This window comes from Bos indicus x Bos taurus, chromosome 4, assembly GCF_003369695.1.
Source record: "Bos indicus x Bos taurus breed Angus x Brahman F1 hybrid chromosome 4, Bos_hybrid_MaternalHap_v2.0, whole genome shotgun sequence".
NCBI classification, from domain to species: domain Eukaryota; kingdom Metazoa; phylum Chordata; class Mammalia; order Artiodactyla; family Bovidae; genus Bos; species Bos indicus x Bos taurus.
In genome coordinates, this window is record NC_040079.1 from 100400132 (window position 1) to 100424826 (window position 24695).

A 24695-nucleotide genomic window follows, 5' to 3' on the forward strand; every position below is an offset into this window, starting at 1 on the left:
TGATTATATCACTAGTTTGGGCTTCGCAGTTGGCACAGTGGTAATGATTCTGCCTGCCTATGCAGGAGACGCAGGTTGGATACCTGGGTCAGGAAGTTCCCCTGAAGGAGGAAATGGCAACCCGCTCTCGTATTCTTGCCTGGAGAATCCCATGGACAGAGGAGCCTGGCGGGCTGCAGTCCGTGGGATCACCACGAGTCCAACACAATTTATCGGACCGCACGCACACGCTAGTCTGCTCCTCCCGGCCATCTCTTCGTGGCTCGTACTTCTTCTTGTTAGGGGTAGTAGCTCTATCCTGTAAGTTTGGGTTTCGTCGTAGTTGGTTGTTCTGCAGATGGTCGTGCTTTGGGCATGCACAGTGCTTAGCCGGCACGTTGTGGGCAAACAAAAGGAAATGTAATGTTACCATTTGAAAACAGAGCAGCAATATGATAAAGAGGAATTTGGACTAAATAAAAGAGATGATCCTAAAATGCTTAAGAAAATTTGCAACAGCACTTTAAGACTGAAGCAGCCTTGCAGCATTTTTCTTTTCTAAGGACTGTTGCCAGCCTACTGAAATAAAAAACAGGCCCTGGTGTTATTAAAAGCTGAATGAATGGCAGAAAAATAGAAAATCTCATTAAACCATGCCAACAGCTTCAACTCATTATGAATATCTCCATAGAGCAGCCAATAATCCATTATGTTTTAAATAATATGCCTAAATATACCTCATTACATATAATGGCGGCTTGACACTCTATAAATGTCACAGAGCAAATTTTTTTAGTTCAGACCTCTTCATTTTAGTAATATTTCATGAAATCTGAGTATTAAATAAAGTCAATACCTTAAGAAACTGTACATTACAACATAAAATACCTGAAATGTTCATTTTGTTCATTTTTTTTTTTAATCTATAGACTGCCCTCCTGTAGCCACTGTCAGTGTTGATAAACTAAGCTTTGCGTAGTTGTTCTGACTCACCTCATTTACCTTGCTATCCCTCACAGATTGTTCTTATAGATTCATTTTCTTTGTCACTTTCTTCTCTCAAGCACCCCCAACACATTCACATGCCAATTTTTTAATCTGGAGTTTTGCTTGTTAGACCTGTTATATCAAATAAGCTTAGACTCTTTGGCCTCTTCTAATAATCTCCCATCATTCACTCCCCAAAATATTTTTTCCACTTTTTTCTTCTTAATTTCTCAGAAGACACCTCACAGGAAAATTTTAACTAGGTAAAAAATGAGAAGAATATGGAACATTTAGATGTTAGCTCCATGTATAAAGAAATAAAAATTTTAGAAAGATACATTTAGGATAAAATTTTAGAAAAATTTTAGGATGGCATAGGCAGTCCCATAAGGAGGTAAACTTGCCATAGTAAAGTGAGGGAGAAATTTGGGATGAATGATATGTTGTGATTCTGCTCTGTGGTAAAAGCAAAATGAATTAAATCAATAGAATTAAACAAATGTGGTTCAAAAAACATAAGGTGTTCATAGATAAATTAGTAAAAGAGGTATATATATGTTATATATGCTGCTGCTACTGCTGCTAAGTCATTTCAGTCCTGTCCGACTCTGTGCAACCCCATAGACAGCAGCCCACCAGGCTCCCCCGTCCCTGGGATTCTCCAGGCAAGAACACTGGAGTGGGTTGCCATTTCCTTCTCCAATGCATGAAAGTGAAAAGTGAAAGTGAAGTCGCTCAGTTGTGTCTGACTCTTTAGCGACCCCATGGACCGCAGCCCACCAGGCTCCCCCGTCCATGGGATTTTCCAGGCAAGAGTACTGGAGTGGGTGCCATCGCCTTCTCCGATATGTTATATATACATACACACTATTGTGCCTTTTAAAAAAAAGTTCTTCAATGTGCAACGACATAAATAGCCTTAAGGATATTATGCCAAGTGAAATAAACCAGTCTCAGAAAGACAAATGCTTCAGGGTTCCACCTATATGAGGTGTCCATTCCTTTTCTTATCTGTGGAAAGGTAGATAATCATGATTCTCTAAACACCCTCTAGAAAGATTATGTTTGCTTCCTGTTCTATTTTTTGTGTTTTTATATGTGCCTGCAGGCTGAACCATTTTGTGACTTCCTTTTCATTCCAATAGAACATGTGAATTTTTATATATTTATTTTATATTCCCAGAAAAGTGAGAGACTGACTGCTTCTTCTTTGTCTTGATTAGAAAAGCACAAAAAGTCAAGGTAGGATCCAGAGTTCAGTGAGAAGGAAACCTCCAAGCAGTTTTCACCCAAGCCAGGACATTCTGTCAGATACGGTCCAAACCTGAAAGTTTTCTTCTTCTATCAATCGTATTATTAAAAAGTAAGAGATAAGCAAAAAAAAAAAAAAAAAAAAAGTCACTAAAACCGGAGATTGAAAGGGCAAAACATGAGTGGAAGACTATTCAAGCAAGATTTACTTTCTCACTGAAGAGCATATTATTAGTAGAATTTACTGGTAGAGTTGTCACTTTAAAGTTAATTGGATAGAGAAAGAGAAATGTTAACTGTGATGGAAGGGTACAGTGCAACATGTCAGTGAGTTCTCTTGGTCAAGAGATGTGAGCTTCCTCAATTAAAAACATGATTTCCTTTCCTCCTTTTCTGTCTTTCTTGTAAAAAATAACTGTTATTTGTTAGATTATGTTAACAGAAGGAAAGTGAAATGAACTAAAGATTAGTAAGTAAACTTAAATATCATCAAAGAGTCTGTATGGAGATGAGAGATCATGTGAAAACACTTGGGTGTTAGAAATAGGTGGTCTTAGGAGAGGCAGAGAGAATGCAGATTTAAAAGAATCAGATTGGCTATTTAACCTCATGCAATCATTCTAAAGGTCAACTATACCCATGGACTGTAGCCCACCAGACTTCTCTGTCCATGAAGTTCTCCAGGCAAGAATACTGGATTGGGTTGCCATTCCCTTCTCCAGGGGATCTTCCCAATCTAGGGATCAAACCCAGGTCTTCTGCGTTGCAGGGAAATTCTTTACCATCTGAGCCACTAAGGAAGCCCTTTCACATAAGTTATCCTAAAGATTATACTTTTGAAAATGTAGCTTTCAGATCAGTAAGCATATTCTTAGTGCCTATCCTGCTCAGTCCATATATGATAGTGAAGAAATGTAGCAACTTATAACTGCAATCAAAGAGTTTACAGCAGCATTTTCCATATCTGTAATCAGTGTTGTTCAAAAGTTATATGATAAATACTACCTATGGGGGTTGGAGAGGGCAAATGAGGCACTAATGTTAAGAGCTTTAATTAGTATAATATTTCTAGAGAACAGATTGTTAATACAAATCAAAAGCTTAAAATTTTGTGCATTTGATGCTCAACATCACTAATTACTAGGGAAATTCAAAGTGCACAATTAACACCATGATGAGATACCACCTCGCATCCGTTAGGATGACAATGGTCTTAATTTGCTATGGCTGCCATAATAGAACTCCACAGATCCAGTGCTTAAACAACAGAAATTTATTTTCTCATAATTTTGGAGGCTAGTAACCCAAATCAAGAGTCTTGCAGATTTGGTTTCTTCTTAGATTTCACTTGCAGATGGCCGCTTTTTCACTGTGTCCTCAGTTGACCTTCCCTCTGTGTATGCATGAAGAGAGAGAGATTGCTGACACTTCTACCTCTTCTTAAGGACACCAGTCCTACTGGGTGAGGGACCCATCCTTATAACCTTCACTACATCCTTAAAGCCCCAGTCTTCAAATATAGTCACATTGGAGGTTAGGACTTCAATATGTGAATGTGTTTGGAGGGTGGGGGGTGGGTATATAATTTAATCCATAACAACTGCATTGTTTACAAAAGGCAAAAAGTAGAAATAATCCAAATATTCATGAATAGGAAATGAACTAAACACATGGCTGTACATTCATATAATGGAGTACTATGTAGTTATTAAATGAGATGATTTACATGTATATTTATTAACAAGAAAAGATGCCATAATATTGTGAGATGTAAAAAAGACATGTTAAAAGAAACACGTATAGTATGGTTTCATTTTGTAAGTATAAAAAAATGCATAAACAAATACATTATTTTTGTTTCTCTGTCTTTATCTCTTTCTTTCTCTCTCTTCCCTCATCCCATTTCTCTCTCCAGCTCTCAAATATATATAATCATCTGGAAAGATATACATCATATAGTACAGGAGTAATTGTATTTGATAATGAGTTACAGTTGATTTTTTTCCACTACAAAATAATTTTAATGCCTGAATATTTCAATATGTGCATATTTTATTCATGTATTTCCAAATATAAAGTTATTTTTATTGAAAAAATTATTCAAATTGAAATTGCCACTTACGAAGAAATGAAAATCTTCAAGGCTTAAGAGGTAACCTGAAATAAATAAGCTAAGGAATCTATCGGTTTTTTTCAGTATGCCCCTAGGTTAGGACTGAAACCCACACGCTATGAATTTTACTTAAGTTCTGCCACTGAGTTTTCAACACATACATATCTATTTCCTGCATGTTTTCATCTGGGCAGTATTCTTCAGAAAGTCTTATCCTTAATATTGAGAAGATGATTACCCTTGTGCCTGCTAACAGGTAAAAATGGCACAACCCTGGCACTGTAACATCTGATGTTCAGTGGGCTTTCTTCAGCTACTTGAAAGAGAGGCATGCTGTAGAACAGTTCTTCGCCATTTCATTCCCTTTTTCCAGTCCAAGCACTGGTAGAGTAGATTGTCCCCTATGGTGTAAACCCACTTAACATTTGATTTACCTACTGGCAACCACCCAACCCTATCTGGACAAGCAGGTCTCACTCCAAAAAGGACTTCAATATTTGTATTCTATGATATTTATTAGCTGTTTTCTGCCTTAACTTTCACATTCTAGAAGAAATGATTTAAGGGTTGATTATTTCGTTGAGTAAAAGTCATTAGTTTCTTTTTAGATATGCACAAGTAGATCAGAAGCTTAATCTGGATGAAGGCCAAATTGTTTTGTGTAATAGAGAAATCAGATGTACTCTCAGGCGGCTGGGGTGATAGGAAAGGGTCTTAGTCAAAAAGACTGGTAGCATGGCAGCAGCAGACCCTACAGACAAAAATGACAGAAAGAAATCATTAATCTCCATGAGACCTGGGAATTTTTTTTAAAGAGCAATGTCATGTATTCAGATTGTGCTGGGTTGCTGGGCTCCCCCTTATGTTACTCACATCATCAGTGAACATCTGTCAGACATAAGGATTTTACATTAAGGATGCTCTGAGGTGTGAGGAAAGGGGTACCCAGTGCATGAAGCTTTCAGGAGATGATAGCAACGAAAGCAATTGCGAGGAGACAGCAGAGAAGCAAGCTGTGGTATGGGCCAACTCAGGAGTACACAGAGCTCAAGTTCTGCTTTTCCAAAACCTACCAGAGAAAGATTTGAGGAGGAAGGAGGTAGGCTCAATCCAGCCCTTATATAAACAGGGGTATCCAAGAGACAGCAATGTGGGTACTAACACTCTTTATGGAAAACTACATTGTACCACGTAGTTTTCATCATCTCTTCAAGATAAGTGTTTATTATGGTTCCCTGGGGCTTCCCAGGTGGTACTAGCGGTAACCTACCAAAGCAGGAGATGTCAGAGATGCAGGCTAGATCCCTGGGTCATAAAGATCCCCTGGAGGAAGGCACGGAGTTTTCAGATTTCTCCAGTTTTCTTGCCTGGAGAATCCCCATGGACAGATGAGCCTGGAGGTGTACAGTCCATGGGGTCACAAAGAGTCAGACAGGACTGAGTACACACACCTAGAGATAAGAAAGACTAAGTAATTAGCCCAAGGTCACATGGGAGTCACTGACAGAACCAGGATGGGAGCCCAGGTGGAACTGCCTCTCGTCTCTGCATCTGTCCACCAGGCTCTCCCAGCTGAAAGTTCAAGGATTCCTTTATGCTTGCCTAGCACGTGTGCCATTTGGATCCTTCCAATGGAAAAACCACCACATCCAGAGCAGAAAGTCAGACAAGGTCAAGTGCATTCAGGGTGGTATGGCCATAGACTAGAGAAGAAAGTCAGCATTCTACTTTGCCAGAGTAACGGGAAATGACCTGTGTGCTTCACAAGCATCTAGTGACCACTCAGTAAACTCCATGAGTGTAGGGCTATGTCCTTTTTCTAGCCACGATTTCCTGTCACAAAACCTGTGTGCTAGATGGTCTGTTGAATAAAAGATTAGTGCATAAAGGAAAAGTTTGATCCGACAATTTTTAAATGAGTGTCTCTGCCTAATCTTTTCTCAGTCAGCTCTAGAAGGGGAATTTCACACTGAATACAACTGATAAAGTTCACTTTCCTTGACTTGAAAAATTAATACAAGTAATTCATGTCCTTAAAGAAAAATTAGAAGTTATAGATAAGCAAACTGTAAAAAGTGAAACTACCTATAATCCTAGTGCCTAGAGTTCCATTGTATTGATGCTCTGACATGGAGCACCCTTTGCAGTGAATGGAGAAGGCAATGGCACCCCACTCCAGTACTCTTGCCTGGAAACTCCCATGGACAGAGGAGCCTGGTAGGCTGCAGTCCATGGGGTCACGAAGAGTCAGACACGGGACACGACTGAGCGGCTTCACTTTCACTTTTCACTTTCATGCATTGGAGAAGGAAATGGCAACCCACTCCAGTGTTCTTGCCTGGAGAATCCCAGGGACGGGGGAGCCTGGTGGGCTGCCGTCTGTGGGGTTGCACAGAGTCGGACACGACTGAAGCGACTTAGCAGCAGCAGTTGCAGTGAATAACGCTCTTCTCTTTTACTCTTTGCATGTTGCCTTCCATCCATTATTTTGGTTTCTTCTAGAACTCCCAAGTGACTGATTTCAGAACTGCTTGACCTCTCCTACATATTTGAAAAATTACTTTTATACTCATCATGCCTTTATTTAATAGCTACCTATTATGCCCTGTGTCTATGCTTCTCAAACTTTGATTTGATTCATATACAAATCATTTGGGGACCTTAGTAAAAAGGAAGATCCTGATTCAGCATTGTGGAGTGGCACCTGAGATTCCACACAGCCATCAAGTTCCCAGGAGACATCAGTGATGCTGATCTGCAGCCTGTACTTTCCTTAGCAAGATCTTAAGCAAATGCCTGGCATCACAGGTACTGGAATGTATACTGAAAGCACATGGACTCCACCGTCAGCCAGCGTGGGACTCCCCCCCTCCACTCACTAGCCATATGACCTTGGGAAAACTGACCTAGTCTCTTTGAGAATCTGCTTTCCCCCCTACAAAATAAAGATACTTGTCCCCATGTTTCAGATTTCCTGCAGTGCTTAAAGTGTGATTTTTTAGCCTGCCCACACCATAGGGGGCATGAAATAGGAAAGGGACAACCTTGGGTTTCTGCTGTCAGGGGTAGGCTTTAATGAGGTCACACATAAAGTGTCCTGGTAGCCACGTCTCTGCCCAGGGGGAGGACACCATGCTCAGCTTGACCTCAGCCATGAAGTTGTTCTTTGGGTTGAAGGGATTAGAACAAAACACCACTCCTGTTTCATGCCCACACTGATGCAATGTCCACCCATAGGACAGGAACAAGCACATTCAGTTTCAATAGAGAACAGCCTGCAGGGTCAGCCACACGAGAGAAAGTAAATCATTCTATGATTAATGGTGGATACTCAAAGAACAGACTTCTGTTAAAAACATAAAGGCAGTACTTAGAGTGGAAACTGTGAAATTTTATGACAGTGAGGATAAGGGACTAGTGTTTGGGGGCGAAATCTTCTTGCCCTAAAGCTTGTTGACAGTAATCGGTTGCTCTGAGCAGAGTGAATGAAAAAGGGAGGAATGGCAGAGCGAACGAGTAAAGAAATTAACGTTGATTAAGTATTTCATGCTAGGCATGTTGCAAATATTATCATGCAATGTGGGGTCCACCAGGGCTGAATTCAGCCCCCATCCACACCAAGATATACTGGCCTGTGAAAAGAACAGGGTGAACCATAAAAAGGATAAGTAGCCTCAAGCAGCACAAGGAGAGGAAGAATTGGCCCAGATGGTGATGGACAGTGAGGCCTGGCGTGCTGTGATTCATGGGGTGGCAAAGAGTCGGACACGACTGAGCGACTGAACTAAACTGAATTGAATGCTGAAATGTTTTTTTAATATTAGAAATTTAGTTATAGATATGTGTTTCATTATAATCTTGGTGTTTATACACGCAGTCAAATGTTTGGTTACAGTTTTGTTGTTAGGAGGCCAATTTAATCAGTAGGCTAATTTAAAGATTCAGTCTTAGTGGTGACATTTTGGGGCTTTCCTGATGGCTCAGATGGTAAAGAATCTGCCTGCAATGCAAGAAACCCAGGTTTGATCCCTGGGTTGGGAAGATCCCCTGGAGAAGAGAATGGCTACCCACTCCTGTATTCTTGCCTGGAGAATTCCATGGACAGAGGAACCTGGCAGGCTATAGTCCATGGGGTCAAAAAGAGTTAGACACGACTGGGTGACTAACATTTATACACTTACTTATGTACAGTGACATTTTTAGAAACAGAAAAATGTGAAATAGTCTTCATCAGATCAAATACAAAAAGAAAAGAGCAAAAGATCACTAGATTCTTGAAAAAATGGGGGACAGGTTTTCCAAGAACAAATTTTAGTCCCATTAATTCCCATAAATTTTATCAGAAAATTGCTTAGTATTTTATTAGCCTTGCTACTGTCTTCCCAGAAGGAAGTCATGAATTACATAGCCTTAAAAATTCTGTCCCAAATGAGGTTTGGGGAAACTTTTTCCTTGTCTAATATCAGTTTCCTTAGTAGAGAAAAAACTAGAAATTTAAGAGTGAAATCCACTCAATGTAAGACATAGTTTGCTATAAAACAGTTAAAAGGACTTTCCCCCAAGAATTGTAAGTCATTTTCGCCTGGTAAGAAGGCTTGCAAGAGAAAGAACCCTAGCTGACTCTCTCAGCCAAGGTCCAACTTTTCAGAGTAGATTGTGATATTGTGATTTATAAGAAATACATATTTGGTCTTCATCCACAAATAGTCTCAGATTTGAGTTCTCAGACATTCTGCTGGTGTTCTAGAATTGCTTGGTATTATGCGGGAAGCCCTCCACACACACACATACTGGAATTGGGTCTAGGAACTCAATCAACGCTGAAAGGCGCACATTGTAACATGTCTTCGGTAGGGCAGTCTCTGTCTAGGTGGGCTGCAAGGTATACCAGAACACATGTAGAGTGTCTAGCACTTAAAGTGAGCTCATATCTACATTTTGTTCTTTCCTTCCTTTAACCTACTGTCTGCCATTCTCTTTCCTTCCTGCACTGCAGAGCTAGACTGACTTATGACAGTATTTCAGGGCTTGAGAGGTTCTCTCCAGCCCTTACTATCTTCATTTAGAGATAAGATTAAAATGCAAGTAGCTAGGATCAAGAGCACACAGTACTGATGAGTTTCTTTCACCAAATAAATATTTCATATCTCTTTTCTTGAGAAGGACTCAGAAATTAAAAAAAAAAAAAATGTACTTGAAAGTAGGGGTAGTACACTTCACTGGAAAAAGAAACAGCAACATAAAGTAGGGGTGATTGCAAGGCTTCAGATCAACTTTTGCCAGCTTTACCACTGGGATTTGGGGCCAGTCCTGGTTAGGGTCATCTCTGCTGCTGCTGTTGCTAAGTCGCTTCAGTCGTGTCCGACTCTGTGCAACCCCAAAGACAGCAGCCCACCAGGCTCCGCAGCCCCTGGGATTCTCCAGGCAAGAACACTGGAGTGGGTTGCCATTTCCTTCTCCAATGCATGAAAGTGAAAAGTGAAAGTGAAGTCGCTCAGTCGTGTCCGACTCTTAGCGACCCCATGGACTGCAGCCTACCAGGCTTCTCCGTCCATGGGAGTTTCCAGGCAAGAGTACTGGAGTGGGGTGCCATTGCCTTCTCTGAGGGTCATCTCTACTCAGGTCAAAAGCAGCAGTGGGTGGAGAGAAAGATTTCTTGTCCTAACCCCTAAGTGTCTTCGTACAAAAGCAGGGGAACAGCAGGGTATGAGGAAGTGGGAGAAAATGATCAAACCTGAATTTTCTAAAACATTGAAAGTTATGGATAAGGTTAAAGCAAAAAGGTTTATAACCAGACAGGACCATCTCTACACTTACTGAACTTCTCTAAACTCCAATTTCCTGCAGAATGAAGCTAATTATAGCTTCACAGGTTGATAAATGATGAAGTGCTCAGCTTGGTGCTTAGGATATAGAATTATATCAATTAGCTATTGATATGTAACAATTATACCCCAGATTCAGTGGCATGACAGCAGTGAGTTTTCATTCTTGTATGTCTGAAGTTGACTGAGGTGACACCTTGAAGCTGCAGGTGTGCGGGGAAGCTGATCAAGCTCTGATCCACACATCTCCTTCCTCCTGGAAACAGCAGGCTCCCTACGACATGCTCTTCTTATGGCAGTGACAGAAGCACCGCCACACAAGCACATTACAAGCGTGTGCTTGTGTAATCTCCACCAACATCATGCTGGCCAATGCAAAGCACACGGCCAAGCCTCGAATCAATCAGGCAGAGGAAGTCGGGGGGAGTTTTTGCTTAACAATCACAGAGACTATTACTCTCAACTCTCTTTTTATATTAATTCATATCTTTCCCATACAGAAAACACCTTAATTCACATCCCAAGACCCTCAAAAGCCTCATTTAGTCACAGCATCATGTTCAAAGTCTAGGACCTTGTGATCTACATCAGGCTAAACATAGCTCTTCTTTGTTCAGAGATCTCATAATAAAAAGACAGGTTATCTGTCCAGCACACATCCAATGTACAGAGATAGAACAGCGATGGGATAAAATAATACTAAGAACTTGCACTAAAAAAATGAGTACTTTTTGCACACTGATTCCTACCTGAGGAAATATGGGAGTTGCAAGACGTTTCTATGTCTCATATGATTTCATCTTTTAGTTTGGCTGGCGATGCTTTTTCCAATAGGGCTCTTTTAAAAATGTTGTAAGTTCCAAACATTTTTGCATCAAAATATGTGACATCCAAGATTCTTTCTGAGACATGCCTCTCTCTGGAGACTCAATTACAGGTACTTCAGAGGTTCCTGGCTTCTACAGAACCAAGACCTTAATCTTTGTGGGAACTCTTTTGTCCATGTGAAAGGAGCTAGTAAGTTCACTAATCATTTCAAAAGTCTCACAAAAGGACTTAACAACCACTGTTTTTACCCTGAAGCAATGTCTTACTGGCAGGCCCCTGAATTTGTGCTCTTCCTTGACATTATGTCATAATGGCCATATGGCCTGTTGAAGAATAGTTTTATTTTCCACTTCCACTGATGTTTATCTTTTAAATGTACTTAAGAAACAGGACCTGATTTCTCTATATGAGTAAGGGATGACCATCCATACCAACATACTTACAATGAGTGTATTAGAAGTGCATGGAGCCCTCCAAATGGGGACCTTGCCCCTGTAAATATCATCTCAGACTGTGGTTAAATCTAAGGCAATATAGGGAATTTACAAAGCAAGAATCAGAGCTACTCAGCAAGAAGAACAAAATTAATGATTGCGCTTCAGGCAAAAGATCTGTTCCTGGGGCTCGTCTTCCTAATGCAATAAGAGAAACCTAATAGAGTTTTTCAGAAAATATTCATGGATGAATTCACTGCAATACAGTGAGCATTACTGATGAATGATAGCAACCACCAGTGATCTGGGACCTTGGTGTGAAGAGAGCAATTAGCACCTACTCAATTAAAAAATTTGAAGGAAATGAATGTTCATAATGGATACCATGCAATTATGTGAAACTTTAACTTTTCACAGTATCACTGGGGACCAGAAAATTTCAGTTATCATCAGTAAACCTTCCTGGATTGAAATATGGAATTGTAAAATATAAAGTTAAGTAGAATTAGCCTAAAATCATCCTGTTTGTCCTATGTTTGCCATTCTTGGCATATAGAAGTGACTTCTGATTTTCTCTCAAGAAGGATGGAAAGTCTAGTGATAGATACCCCACACACCAGCCCCATAAGCTACAGGCCATTCCTGAATACACCTTGATCCCTTCTCTGTTCCCTGTGGCCTCCTTTAGCCCTTCATTGTCTCTGACCTGGATATGATAGTGGAGCCGTTCCATCAGCCTTAGTTTTTATTCCCTTGTCTTGTAAAGCCTTTCTCCAATGCATCTCCTCCATAAAGTATTTCCTAATGACATTGTTAAGAATGATTACCTTTTATAGCACCCTGTTTACCCCTCATTTGGGGATAATCACCACGTAATGCGTTTTACTAGAGTGTGATCTATCGAAGTCAGTTGCCCATATTGGACAATAAGCTTCTTGAGGTGGTATATTAGCTTTATCCCACTTTATCCTTTGCACACAGTGTTTATTATTCTAAATTTTCTTTAACGCAAGACTCCTAACAATTGAATCATTTATAAATGATTCTGACTTTGCCAATATGCTCAGACCCCAGTTAGACTCCAGTTAGAGCCTGTTATCCTTAACTCAGTTTGTTTTTCTAAGCCATAGTTCTGTAGTTAATCCCATGATCTCCAGGCCTTCAGAATAATTTTCCTATATGATTTCAAGGCAGTTATTCCAGTTGAAATACTGTTAGCAGTAGTAGTCACAAGGACTCTCTAAAGTATGCAGTAGATCTTTTGAAAATAAGGAACAATGAATATACTCATATATGTACATGTGGGTAGAAGATTTTTTAGTTTCTGAGGCTAGCTCCGAAAGACTGACTAATGTACCAGACTAGCATATAAAACCAAAAAATAAATGAAAGAAGAGCAATTCCTAAATATTTATTCGATTGTCATATGGCATCTTGAGCATTTATTTTATGAAGTCAAAGATGAATGAGACTGGCTTTAAAAAAATCACCGAACCTAAGAATTAATTGAGCATACATGTACTTTGTGATGGGCTTCTCTGGTAGCTCAGATGGTAAAGAATCTGCCTGCAATGTGGGAGACCCGAGTTCAGTCCCTGGGTCAGGTCAGTCCTGGAGGAGGGAATGGCAACTCAGTCCAGTATTCTTGCCTGGAGAATTCCATAGATGAAGAAGCCTGGTGGGCTACGATCGATAGGGTCACAAAGAGTCAGACAGGACTTTGTGAAGGTCAGGTGAGATGAAAAAAGTTTTCTGAGAAAATTTGTATGTGAAAACTGAAGTTGCAGATTCCAGTCAGTTATCCCATAAGCTATGTTTGGCCACCCCAAAATGTAAGCAATGATTAATAGATGAACACTGGGTTTCTCAAGATTTTATTTGTGACATTCTACCTGGGGAAGTGAGAAAATTTGGGATCAGCCTAATTATGGAGAGTTAATTCATCATAAAAGGCAAGAAAAACCATACTGGATATATTATTTCTGGATTTTGAATTTGTTTTTGTTTAAAATTTATGGTGAATCTGAGATGCTTCTGAAATAATGAGTACAACCTAGCCATGAAAAATGATTGAGCACAGGGTGCCTAAGTCTTATTGAACTTTGTCCTCATAAGTAAATCAGTTGAGTTCCCACTTTACTGAGTAGTTCTTAAGAGTGCATAATCACTGAGGGATAAACTCCCATCTCTGATACTCAGGAGCTGGGATAGGGAGGTTTTTATATCACAGACCGAGGTTGCTGTAGATGACGTGCTATATACCTGCACCTAGAAGCCCAGCTTGGCTGTGCTGTGCCCCCTCCTTTGCCTCATGAACAGGGGTCCTGTAAGAGGACCTGTCATCACCCAGTGTCAGTCCAGGAGGTACCATTTAGCCTGCCCTCTTCACCAGTCTGGTGGAACCCAGTGAGAGGTGCCCCAGCTGAGAGCTTGTGGGTATGGGCAGTTGCTGCCACAATTTCCACTTGGCCCCTTGCTACTTACCAAACAAGTCTCTATTCCTTTTTCATTATTTTAAGTGCCTGGAAATGAGTGCTTAATTCTCTTGTTATTTCTGAGTAAGTTATGAGAAAACCATAAAAACACTCTCTGGCAGGCTCAAAGGAGATATTTCTAACAATTATCTTAATGAAGGTGGAATAGGTGCATTGTTAGTTGGTATAAGTGCATATTTAAATCAGTTTTTCCTGTTGGTTATTTATTTCAAGTCTCATTGTTTTCAAATTAATTATCTTTTGACATCTTCCTTTAAATCACTGCTCTGTATTCATTTTACTATACATCTTTCTCAGAGAAACCTGCTAGGTATCTGAATAATTACAGCTCTTGTGGCAATAAATCCTAAATTGTGGGATGCATCATTGTCTGATGCATTAACAATTGGTTTTCTGTATTCTGTTTATTCCTCAAGACTAGGGACTATGGTTTTCCCTTTCTTTGATCATTCTGAAGTATTTTCTTGTTTAGTAGGGTTCTAGGTGGGCTTCCCTGGTGCCTCAGATGATAAATAACCTGCCTGCAATGCAGGATACATGGGTTCAGTTCCTAAGCTGGGAAGATCCTCTGAAGAAGGGAATGGCAACCCACTCCAGTATTCTTGCCTGGAGTATTCCATGGACAGAGGAGCCTGGTATGGTAACATATGAGAAAAGAACTAAATCAAGTGAGATCTCTCACCAAGTATATGAAGATCCAGATACAGGTGCAAGGACGATGTGGCAGGAATAGGTTTCCTTGTGCAAGGGCAAATTAGCAGACCCATGCATCCAGGGCAAAGCAAAGGAAGGGAAAGTGGTAAAAGAGGCGGCTAGAGGTGAAGGCTAGAGGGAGCATTTTGGAGGGCCATGCAAGGGCTGATGGGTGAGCTGACTATACTGGGATCGTTCCCATTTGTCTTCAAGAAGGAGAGCCTTGAAAATGTAAACATCGTGATCCACGGTCAGACAGAGCAGACTGCAGCAGCTGGGAACTAAATGCACCTTCATACCTCCTCTTCGAGGCTTCCCAAAGATGAGCTGCAGAGTATCTATAATGACTCCCAAGAAGAGCACCTTCCAGTGTTTTATGTTTTCTGCCCGAGGTTCACAGACGGAGCAAAGCCCAGACATTATGAGTGTTTGCCTCTGAAATGAGGAATAGGGAAAGTAAAACGGGGCTCTGCCTATGCTCCCATTCGACCACAGCTTGCCAGTGGGTAAGCATCTGCTTTTGGAGCCTAAGTCTGTGTTCTAAAATGTTTTAATATAGGGATCACCTGGGAAGCTTGTTAAAAATATAGATTTCCATGTTCCCCAACATTCACAAATACAAAATAAATAAATAATGAGGGCCTACTGTACAAGTCTAGTGAAGGAAGGGACAAATTTCCATTGCCATCATTTGCTGGTACAAATAAAGAGACCTCTAAGGAACCATGACTACATATTAAAAGTTGCAAATGACAGCTGTTTTCATAGTGATGATGAAATTTATTTCCTATATTTCTCTTGTCATTACTTTCCTAAATAAGTTAAGGGCTCTTGTAATAACAAATGTCTTTTAGAATTGGCCTCATTCAAGAGTTTTCAGTTATTCACATCAGTTACTCATGCACATTTTTTTTCTATCTCCCCCAAGTCTCATAGAACTCAGTCTTTACTGGATTGACTTGGCTCAGAGATAAAGCAGTGCCCGGAAGACTTCTCTAATGGGACACAGTGCTGAGCGTAAATGAAGAGGGCAATGACAGAGGCTTCCCTGAGACGCAAGGCTCTGTTTTGTTACAGTTGCCTTCCTTTTGTCATCTGCATCTGTTAGAGTGGCCAACCTCAGTGACAGACAAGAAGTAAATGTGAGATGTATCAGATCTGTTTTTGAGCAACTGATCTTGCATAACCAGACTGCAGCAAGCTGTCAGTTTTGTATGTCCCTCATCTCTAGACCTTTGCACTTCCCTATGCTGCAATCCCGCTGACCTTTTATTCTCTATATAAAAGAATAAAATGCTGGCTTTCTATTTGGCTCGGTGTTTTCTGTGAAACCCCACAGTTTGCAAGAGAAGGACTCAGTGTTTCAAATACACTTCTTTTCCTAACTTGTTGAAGTAGGGTGGGTTGGCTAAATGGAAAGTGTTACAGTTTTTTAGGTTTAAAGTATAGTTAGAAATACAGGTAACACCACTGCAAGCACCATAATGCATGCATAATGGCAAAAGGGTAAAGTAAGAAATGAAAAATCTTTACTACAAAAATAATGCCTATATTTTTTCCCATGGGAATGCTCCAGCAATTTCAAATCTAAAATACACCAAATAGTTAACCCATGATCAAAATGACCTCACAATATTCGTCCTATGAGAGAAAGTTCTTTGGGCATTTTTCTGCAGTTTTGCTTATTTGGTCTGGTTTGTTTGTAATGATGAAATAGTCTTTGAATTCATCCCACTCTGATAAAATTTCATAAGGTGTTTAGACAATGGTTTGACTTCAAAGTCAGTCAGTCATCCTAGAAAAATGAAGAAACTATCAACCCTAATTTCAAGTGATGGTCTTTCCATAAACTGAGTATTTTAAATATCCATTATTTTATCAATTCCTTTTTTCTTTACCCTTGTTATATCACATAGACTTCTTATGTTAGAATAAATCTAATGTAGATATCTTTATAAGATATTATATATATATATATTCTTTATATATATAAAGAATACACAAAAATAAAATAAGACTTTAGTAGATAAGATTATCTGACTATTTTTTTGCCCCTTGCTTGAGGACATAACCCCTCAAACAAGCATGTCATGGAGAGGATCAGGTCTCTGCTTTTACTTATTGTCCCTAAATCTCATCTGTTGGCAAAAGCCATATTTTATGCATATCAGATTTGAAAATATAGGTGGAAATTACCTAATCTTTCATTCTTCTGGCAGTGAAGATGGAAGATAAAACATATTCACAGGAAAATGCTATAGACCAGAAGAAGATACTCTGCCTTGTTCGGTAGCACAAGAGACATTACATGAGAATCTGGATGTGTTTTTAGATCCGTTTCCAGGGACCATGCAAACCTTCGTACCATCCAGCAGATGGCGCCAGGCAAAGTTCAAAGTCTTCTGGTAAGCGAGGAAGAGTTCACATTCTCAGTTCAGTTCAGTTCAGTCGCTCAGTCCTGTCCGACTCTGCGACCCCATGAATCACAGCACGCGAGGCCTCCCTGTCCATCACCAACTCCTGGAGTTCACTCAGACTCACGTCCATCGAGTCAGTGATGCCATCCAGCCATCTCATCCTCTGTCGGCCCCTTCTCCTCCTGCCCCCAATCCCTCCCAGCATCAGAGTCTTTTCCAATGAGTCAGCTCTTCACATGAGGTGGCCAAAGTACTGGAGTTTCAGCTTTAGCATCATTCCTTCCAAAGAAATCCCAGGGCTGATCTCCTTCAGAATGGACTGGTTGGATCTCCTTGCAGTCCAAGGGACTCTCAAGAGTCTTCTCCAACACCACAGTTCAAAAGCATCAATTCTTCGGGACTCAGCTTTCTTCACAGTCCAACTCTCACATCCATACATGACCACTGGAAAAACCATAGCCTTTCTAGAGGGCCCCTAATATCAAATTAGAGAACAGAAAAATGTTTTATAACTTTGGGGCTCTTTATTTTTAATTTCATAATTTGAACATAATCCTAGATTTACCTATGGAATTCCTTTTGCTCTCTTTTTATACTGCTGCTTAAGTAAATCTGGGTAGTGCTTGTTAAAACAGTCAAAAAGAACACACACTTACTTATTCTGTTCAGTTTAATCTGCTGGATCTATTTGCCTTTCAATAACATAATTAGCATACACAGATCTATTGTTTTTCCATTTGACTTATTCATGTGACGTAATTGAAAGTAAATGGAATTGACAAGCGTGGAAGACCGTAGGATAGAATGGAAAAATCTACTGGCCATTGAAGACGTCAAGAGCTTTCCCTTTACTCATTGATAGCTGCTATGTTTTGCATCAAAATTTCCTAATATGTTTTTGTGAACAATCCAAACCTAATTGTTTCTTGTACTATATACAGAAGGAATTTTTTTCTCAATGAACAAATTTGGAAAACTGATTTTTATTGCAATGTTAATTGGAGAAGCAGGGAACCTCTGAGGAATGAATAGAGGATGCATTTCCTAAATGGACAGTCTAAAAATTCTATCATGATTTCTTTTCCCCTCCAGATCATTTCCCCCATGATTAGTTTATGATTTTACAACATTGTTTAGTTTGCCCTGAGAAAAGCTTAGGATGATGCCTGTGTGGTAGATTCCTTCAGCTGAATTAAGAAGCTAAAAGTGGGCATGTAGTTCTCAGTTTAGAATATCAGTGTGTGTGTATTTCCTAGTAACTATACTTTGAACCTACTCGCTTCATTTGCAGTTGAGTGAGTGAGTGAAAATCGCTCAGTCATGTCTGACTTTTTGCGACCCCATGGACTATACAGTCCCTGGAATTCTCCAGGCCAGAATACTGGAGTGGGTAGCCTTTCCCTCCTCCAGGGGATCTTCCCACCCCAAGGATTGAACCCAGGTCTCCCTTATTGCAGGCGGATTCTTTACCAGCTGAGCCATCAGGGCCTCATTGCAGTTAACATGCTGTATTACAGTTTCTGTGTCATATATTTACTTCTTCAACTAGACTGTAAATTCTGTGAGCATATATGCCCATTCATCTTTACACCCCCTGGTATCTGAAACTTAGAAAGTGCATAAAATGGTCATTTTATCAAAGTTCAGTTTAGTGAGTCATGTATAGGCTTTGTGCACAGATTTTCTTTGCCAGTAATGCCAAACAGCAGATGACACCTCAGGAGTGGTGGTCTCTCAGCTCAGATTCCTGCAGAGAACTGGAGAACTCCCTCTGAGACACACTGGCTCCCCTCACCTGCAAGAGTTACACAGGAAAAACATTAAGGACTCCAATCCCAACTTCTTGAGAGTTTAATGTTGAAATAGGCTTAAGTTTGTTCAAAACAGCATCGTCGGTAGTCTGGTACAGAAACAGCCAGTCATAAAGGGTGGTGGAAAGCAGACAGAGCCTCCCTCTGGGCTGATGGCTGTCCATGAGGATTTTTTCCTACCACACTAGGTGTTTTCTCATAATTCCATACCACCACTTTTACTCAACTTTTTCCCCTTTTTCCTTGACATATTTTGCAATTGCTAAAAATTATCTGAAATTGAAAAGAAGGAGAAGAAACCCCATTGAGGAGGGATATGTAAAATAAGATCACACAACAGGGTTGTAGCTGGATTTGTCATTTGGGGTTCCCACCTCTCTTGAGGCAGTTTGTGTTAAAAAAAATCCTTAAATTATATTTCCATTTGATTTTTTACTCTCAAGTGTGTTTAAAATTTGCATAAGTAAAAGATGCTGGTAATATAGTAATTTTTGTGCAACAGTATCTAAGTTCTACCTCTACAAACACCTGTAAGTCACATTTTCCAGAATGATTGTTCAGAGTTTTCATTCCTTTACGAATATGTTCTAGGCATATACAATCATATACACATACTTTTCAAATGGAATCATACCACACAAACTGTTCTACAGCTGTTTGTGGAATCATACTCCACAAACTATTCTACAACTATTTTCCAACACACTATAATCATTTTAGTGCTGAGTAATTTCATCACGAGGTTGCACTCTAATTCATTTACTCGAATCTCTTACTGATCAACATTTAGGTTGTTTCCACTTTTTTTAACTTCTAAAGTGTGCTTCTCTGTTCATCTTTCCGTCTTTTTTTTGCACAGTTGTATATCTGTGGGGAAGTTTTTCTAGTAGTAAAATTGCAGGATGAAAGGAAATGAATGCTTTCAACTGCCCCCCAGACAGTGCACCAAGTGGCTTTGTCATCAAAAGTCACAGCCCTCCACCTCATCCAGCTACTGCTCTCTTTTTTTGAAAAATCGAGATATAATTGATATATATTCACTTTAGGTGTACAACATAATGATTTGATGTTTGTACATATAGCAGAATGTTCACCACAATAAGTCTAGTTAACATCCATTATCACACAGAATTACAAAATTTTGCATTCAAATACATAGTACAGTATTTCTGACTATAGTCACCATGCTTACATGTGTTACATGTAACACCACGTGTTATATGTCCAGGACTTATTTGTCTTACAACTGGAAGCTTGTGTCTTTTGACCACCTTCACTCATTTCATCCACACTCCACACCCCTTCTGGAAGCCACCTAGGAGTTTGGGAGGTTTTTTGGTATTTTTTTTTCATTTTCTGATCCCACGTATCAGTGATTATCTTTCTCTGTTTAACTTACGTCACTTAGCGTAATGTCCCCAAGTCCAGTCATGTTGTCACAATCGACTCTCTGCCCCTTTTAATCCTCAAAAAGGAAACCCCAGGTTTATTTTATTATTCACCTACAATTATTTAAAAGGTTATAAATATTGGTAGACTATGTGTAAAAATATAGGAACAACAGAAAAGACAGGTGATAAAGATTAGACATTATATATGATGTAGATAGTTATTTTTATTCCATTATTGTTGTAACAACAGAAGTCAAACATACTGTAACAAAACTTGGAAGGATGGGAACATAATCAATGTATGTATAAATTCCAATTGGCTCTGCCTCTGAGTCTCCTGCTTGATGAGATAAAGGAGGCAGGTTTTTGGCTTCCATCAGAAAAAAAGCAAAAACCTATTACCCACAATTCCTTACACCTTCTCTGCTCGATGATGCACCAACGACAATACAATAAATCTGCTTGTTCATGAGAGCACCACGCTGCCCAGTGAGGAAGATAGCACTCTGCAGCCCTTCGCATCATACATCACCTGGAGGTGCTGCTGGCTGTGTTCTGGAGAGTGACGCGCCTCTGAATTTTCTCCTTTTTGTCACTGACTCCTTCAGACATCACTGTCTCATCAACTGTAGCTGATTCCCGGCCATATTTCCCCTCTTTCTGCCTCCTTTCATTACTTGTACTCAGATAAATCTCTTCACTTTGACAGAGAGGGTTGAATATATGGCCTCTTTCCCTTGCAGGGATCAATACTTGCACGAGATAAGCCAGCCAACAAAGGGTGGATGGTGCAATAGGACTGGCTCTTATCATGATTGTGTCTCACACATAAGGTGCTTCTAACCTTCATATGTAATCAGTAATAATAATATACATTTTAGGGGAATATAACCGCAAGATGGGCACCATCACATCAGCGCCATAAACACAGACCAGAGAGGCTTTCAGATGCAGCTAAAGGGCCTGAACCATGACATCCAACCAGGCATACTCCTGGTCTCCCATTATTTATTTGTAACCCAGATCTTCCAGGCTTCTCCCCCTATGGAAGCAAATGGCGCTCCCAATATCTATGTTCACATTAATTTCAATGGCTCTAACTCCATCCAATTACTCAGGCTGTAAAGTCTGATCTAATTATTATGGGGACTCCCCAGAGGATCACCCTAAAGTGCTCACATACTAGTGGTCAGTTCCAGCCAGAGTTATGTCCAGCATCTGCTCCAGCTTCGTCCTCTATAACCTCTACCTGCAAAGGCACTTGGAGATGCTGTCCTAGCAGCCACGCTTACCATAGCAACTTGAATGTCTCTGTCAAAGGGACAATCTCCCAATCTCTCCAAACCTCTGGGAGCTAGTGTGGGCCTGTGCTCCTGAGGAAGTATAAGGATGCTCTTCTCTCCAGCACCATGATGTCCTCTAGCTCCTGGGTACCAAAGGAACTCTGCCCATGCCCCCCTTGCCTTACAATACCTCATGGAAACAGCTCTGTCAAACTTGGCTTTTTGTCCTTCTTCATGGGACCTGACCTAAGGCTTTAGAACTGGGCCACCAGAGGCAACAAACCTAACTTGGGCCCCCTCCTCTCCTGTGTTCCACTTTACTGAAGTCTATCTCCTCTCACGCCTATTAACTCTTGCAAACAGATGCCTGAAGGATGCCAATCCTATGTCAGTCCTTCTAAGTTGCTTCTATTTCACATATTTAATGTATAATGCAACTTCATGACCCCAAAAGAAGTTCCATGCAAAGATGCATTTTGAAAATCAAGTAAAAGGTATGCATTAGAGTCCTTATTCTTTTTGCATGAATGCTCAGTCATGTCCGAGGGTTTGTGACCCCATGGACTGTAGCCAGGCAGGAATTTTCCAGGCAGGAATACTGGAGTGGGTTGCTGTTTCCTACTCCAAAAGTCTTCACTAACTAAATTGTAATGACCCCCTGGAGTTGCCTTCTTTAGAAAAGGCTATTTATTGTTATTGTTTTTTAATATTTATTTAGTTGCACCAGATCTTAGCTGCTGTATGCAGTTGTGGCATGAAATCTAATTCCCTAACCAGGGATTAAACCAGGTCTCCTACATTGACAGCATGGTGTCTTAGCCACTGGATCACCAGGGAAGTCCCAGGTTATTTGTACATCTTAGTTGGTTTTTGTACATTTTAGTTTTGTATACTCTAAAATTCACACTTTTGAACACATTTGAGCATCTGTGTTCCTGCCAGGAATGTTCCAGGTAAAATCAGTTGTGAAGACAATATCTAATCTAACATACAAGGTCTCCATAAAGTGTGACTTCTTCTTTTTCCAACTCTGGCTTTAACCCTTTACACCCACTAACCAGTCATACTGAATGACTTTCAGTTTCCTAAACAAATTTTCCATTTCATTCCTATAACCTTTGCTGCCAATATAAACCTTGCTTCCAATATAACTTAACCTAAAATATGTTCCTCCCCTTTTAGTTATATTTCAAACCCAAGTCAAGCATCACTGCATACATGAAGACTTTTCTTTTTCATTCTATCTTTTCCCTCACTATCTTGAAAGAATTAATTACTTCCTCTCTGTGACCAACACCATACTGCATATAACATTCCACCATAGCACACAAAATAGTTTTCAAAACTTTATAAACTTAAGTCAGGGTTATTTTATTAGCATCTACTCAATATCTGATGTTCAGTAGTTGTTTGTTTGGGGAACTAATTTCTTAGAAATAAAAGGTATTAGTACATCTTTGCATATGTAGATAAGAGTAAGCAAACCATTCTTTTCCCCAAAATGCTTAACTTAACTATATCTAGACTTGGATCAGAGAAGGCAATGGCACCCGACTCCAGTACTCTTGCCTGGCAAATCCCATGGATGGAGGAGCCTGGTGGGCTGCAGTCCATGGGGTCACTAGAAGTCAGACCTGACTGAGCGACTTCACTTTCACTTTTCACTTTCATGCATTGGAGAAGGAAATGGCAACCCAGTGTTCTTGCCTGGAGAATCCTGGGGATGGAGGAGCCTGGTGAGCTGCCGTCTATGGGGTCGCATAGAGTTGGACACGACTGAAGCGACTTAGCAGCAGCAGCAGCAGACTTAGATAGCATTTTGTTTTTAGAAAATTCTCCTAAAGAATAACAAACTGAATAATACTACATGGGGAAAAATGAGGGGAAAAGTATGGAAAAATTCATATTATGGACTCTATCTCCTGATGCCCACATCACATCCCCGGGGCCCACCTCTGATTGTGCTGTAGCTGGAGTGGACAAAAGCTAGGTGAGCTTCTCTGTTTTCTTGCCCTGGGCCTTCTCTCATGCTGTACAAGCTCTAAGCCTATGCAAGCTCAGCTGGAAGCAGAGTAGAGTCAATGTCCTACACGAAGCCATGGAATCTTGTCCTAGACAACTAGCCCACTCTAACACATTAGTGCATGGAAAGATGTACCAGACTAGATTGAAAGAGACCTAGAAGATATAACAGTTAAAGATAATATGTGGTTCTAGATAAGATTGTAGTTTGGGCAAACCGGATATAAAAGATCTTTTTAAGACAATTATAAAAGTGTGAATATGGCCTTGTACTTCATGAGATGAAGATATACTGAAGTGTAAAAATAGATATTATTAGCTCAGATTGTGTATGTGTGTATTCCAAAAGCCAAAAAAAAAAAAAAAAAAAAGGATCTGGGAAGATATACAGTAAGGTATTGACTGTTCAATCTCTAGATATTTGCAGTATGATCCTATTATTCCCTTAGTTTTATTTATCTGTGTTTTCTAATATTTTACCACACACACACAAACTGCTCTGATATTTTAAAGGAAGCATTTTTAAAAAGCTAATACAGTGTCCAACTTTCAACCTGTTATTGTTATTCCAGGGCAATTTCTATACAGTTCAGAGATAAATGAGTCTGAGAAACAAGGGGAAATGTAAATGGACTAAAGAGGGTCCCATAATGCATTGTGGCAGGAAACGGATATCCAGGCCATGACCCAGCTCCTGGGCAGACAGGATCCCATAAATATCAGAGTCTGAGTCTTTGTGAGTTATAATCACTCCTCTCTGTAAACTTATTCACATGCATGCATTAACATACTCAGAGAACACAGACACATTCCTCAGCCCAGATGGAGGAAGATGCTTGTTTAACCAGCACTTCATAATTTATGATTTCAGGAATTAGGAGCCAGCCTCCCTGCTTACTAACTGCACCTGATGTGACTTGGCAGGAAACTTTCACCGTAACACACACATTCTCTGTAAACTGATGATCCTCCTATACACTTAATCTTTTCCCAACCAATCCCCCCAAAAGAAAACAAATATTTGTAGATTAAAGGAGAGCTGCCTTTTCATCCTTTACAGCTGCTGGCATGCAAGCCATAAAGCACAGAGTGTTTAATTAATGGAAAGATATCATTAGAGAGACAGCTGGACCTGCATTCAGATGAGTTTGGATTCAAGGTGCCAA

The 24695-nt window shown here is 40.1% G+C and overlaps 1 protein-coding gene across 1 annotated transcript in view; it reads right to left on the bottom strand.

Moving 5' to 3' along the window:
* Positions 1 to 18724: 18724 nt before the first annotated feature.
* Positions 18725 to 24695, bottom strand: part of PHF14 (PHD finger protein 14) — a 239355-nt gene continuing 233384 nt past the window's right edge. Inside the window, exon 18 of the mRNA XM_027540052.1 lies at positions 18725 to 18817. Within this exon, the coding sequence (XP_027395853.1) occupies positions 18740 to 18817 (78 nt within the window). The 3' untranslated portion in view covers positions 18725 to 18739. The remainder of the gene's footprint in view (positions 18818 to 24695) is intronic.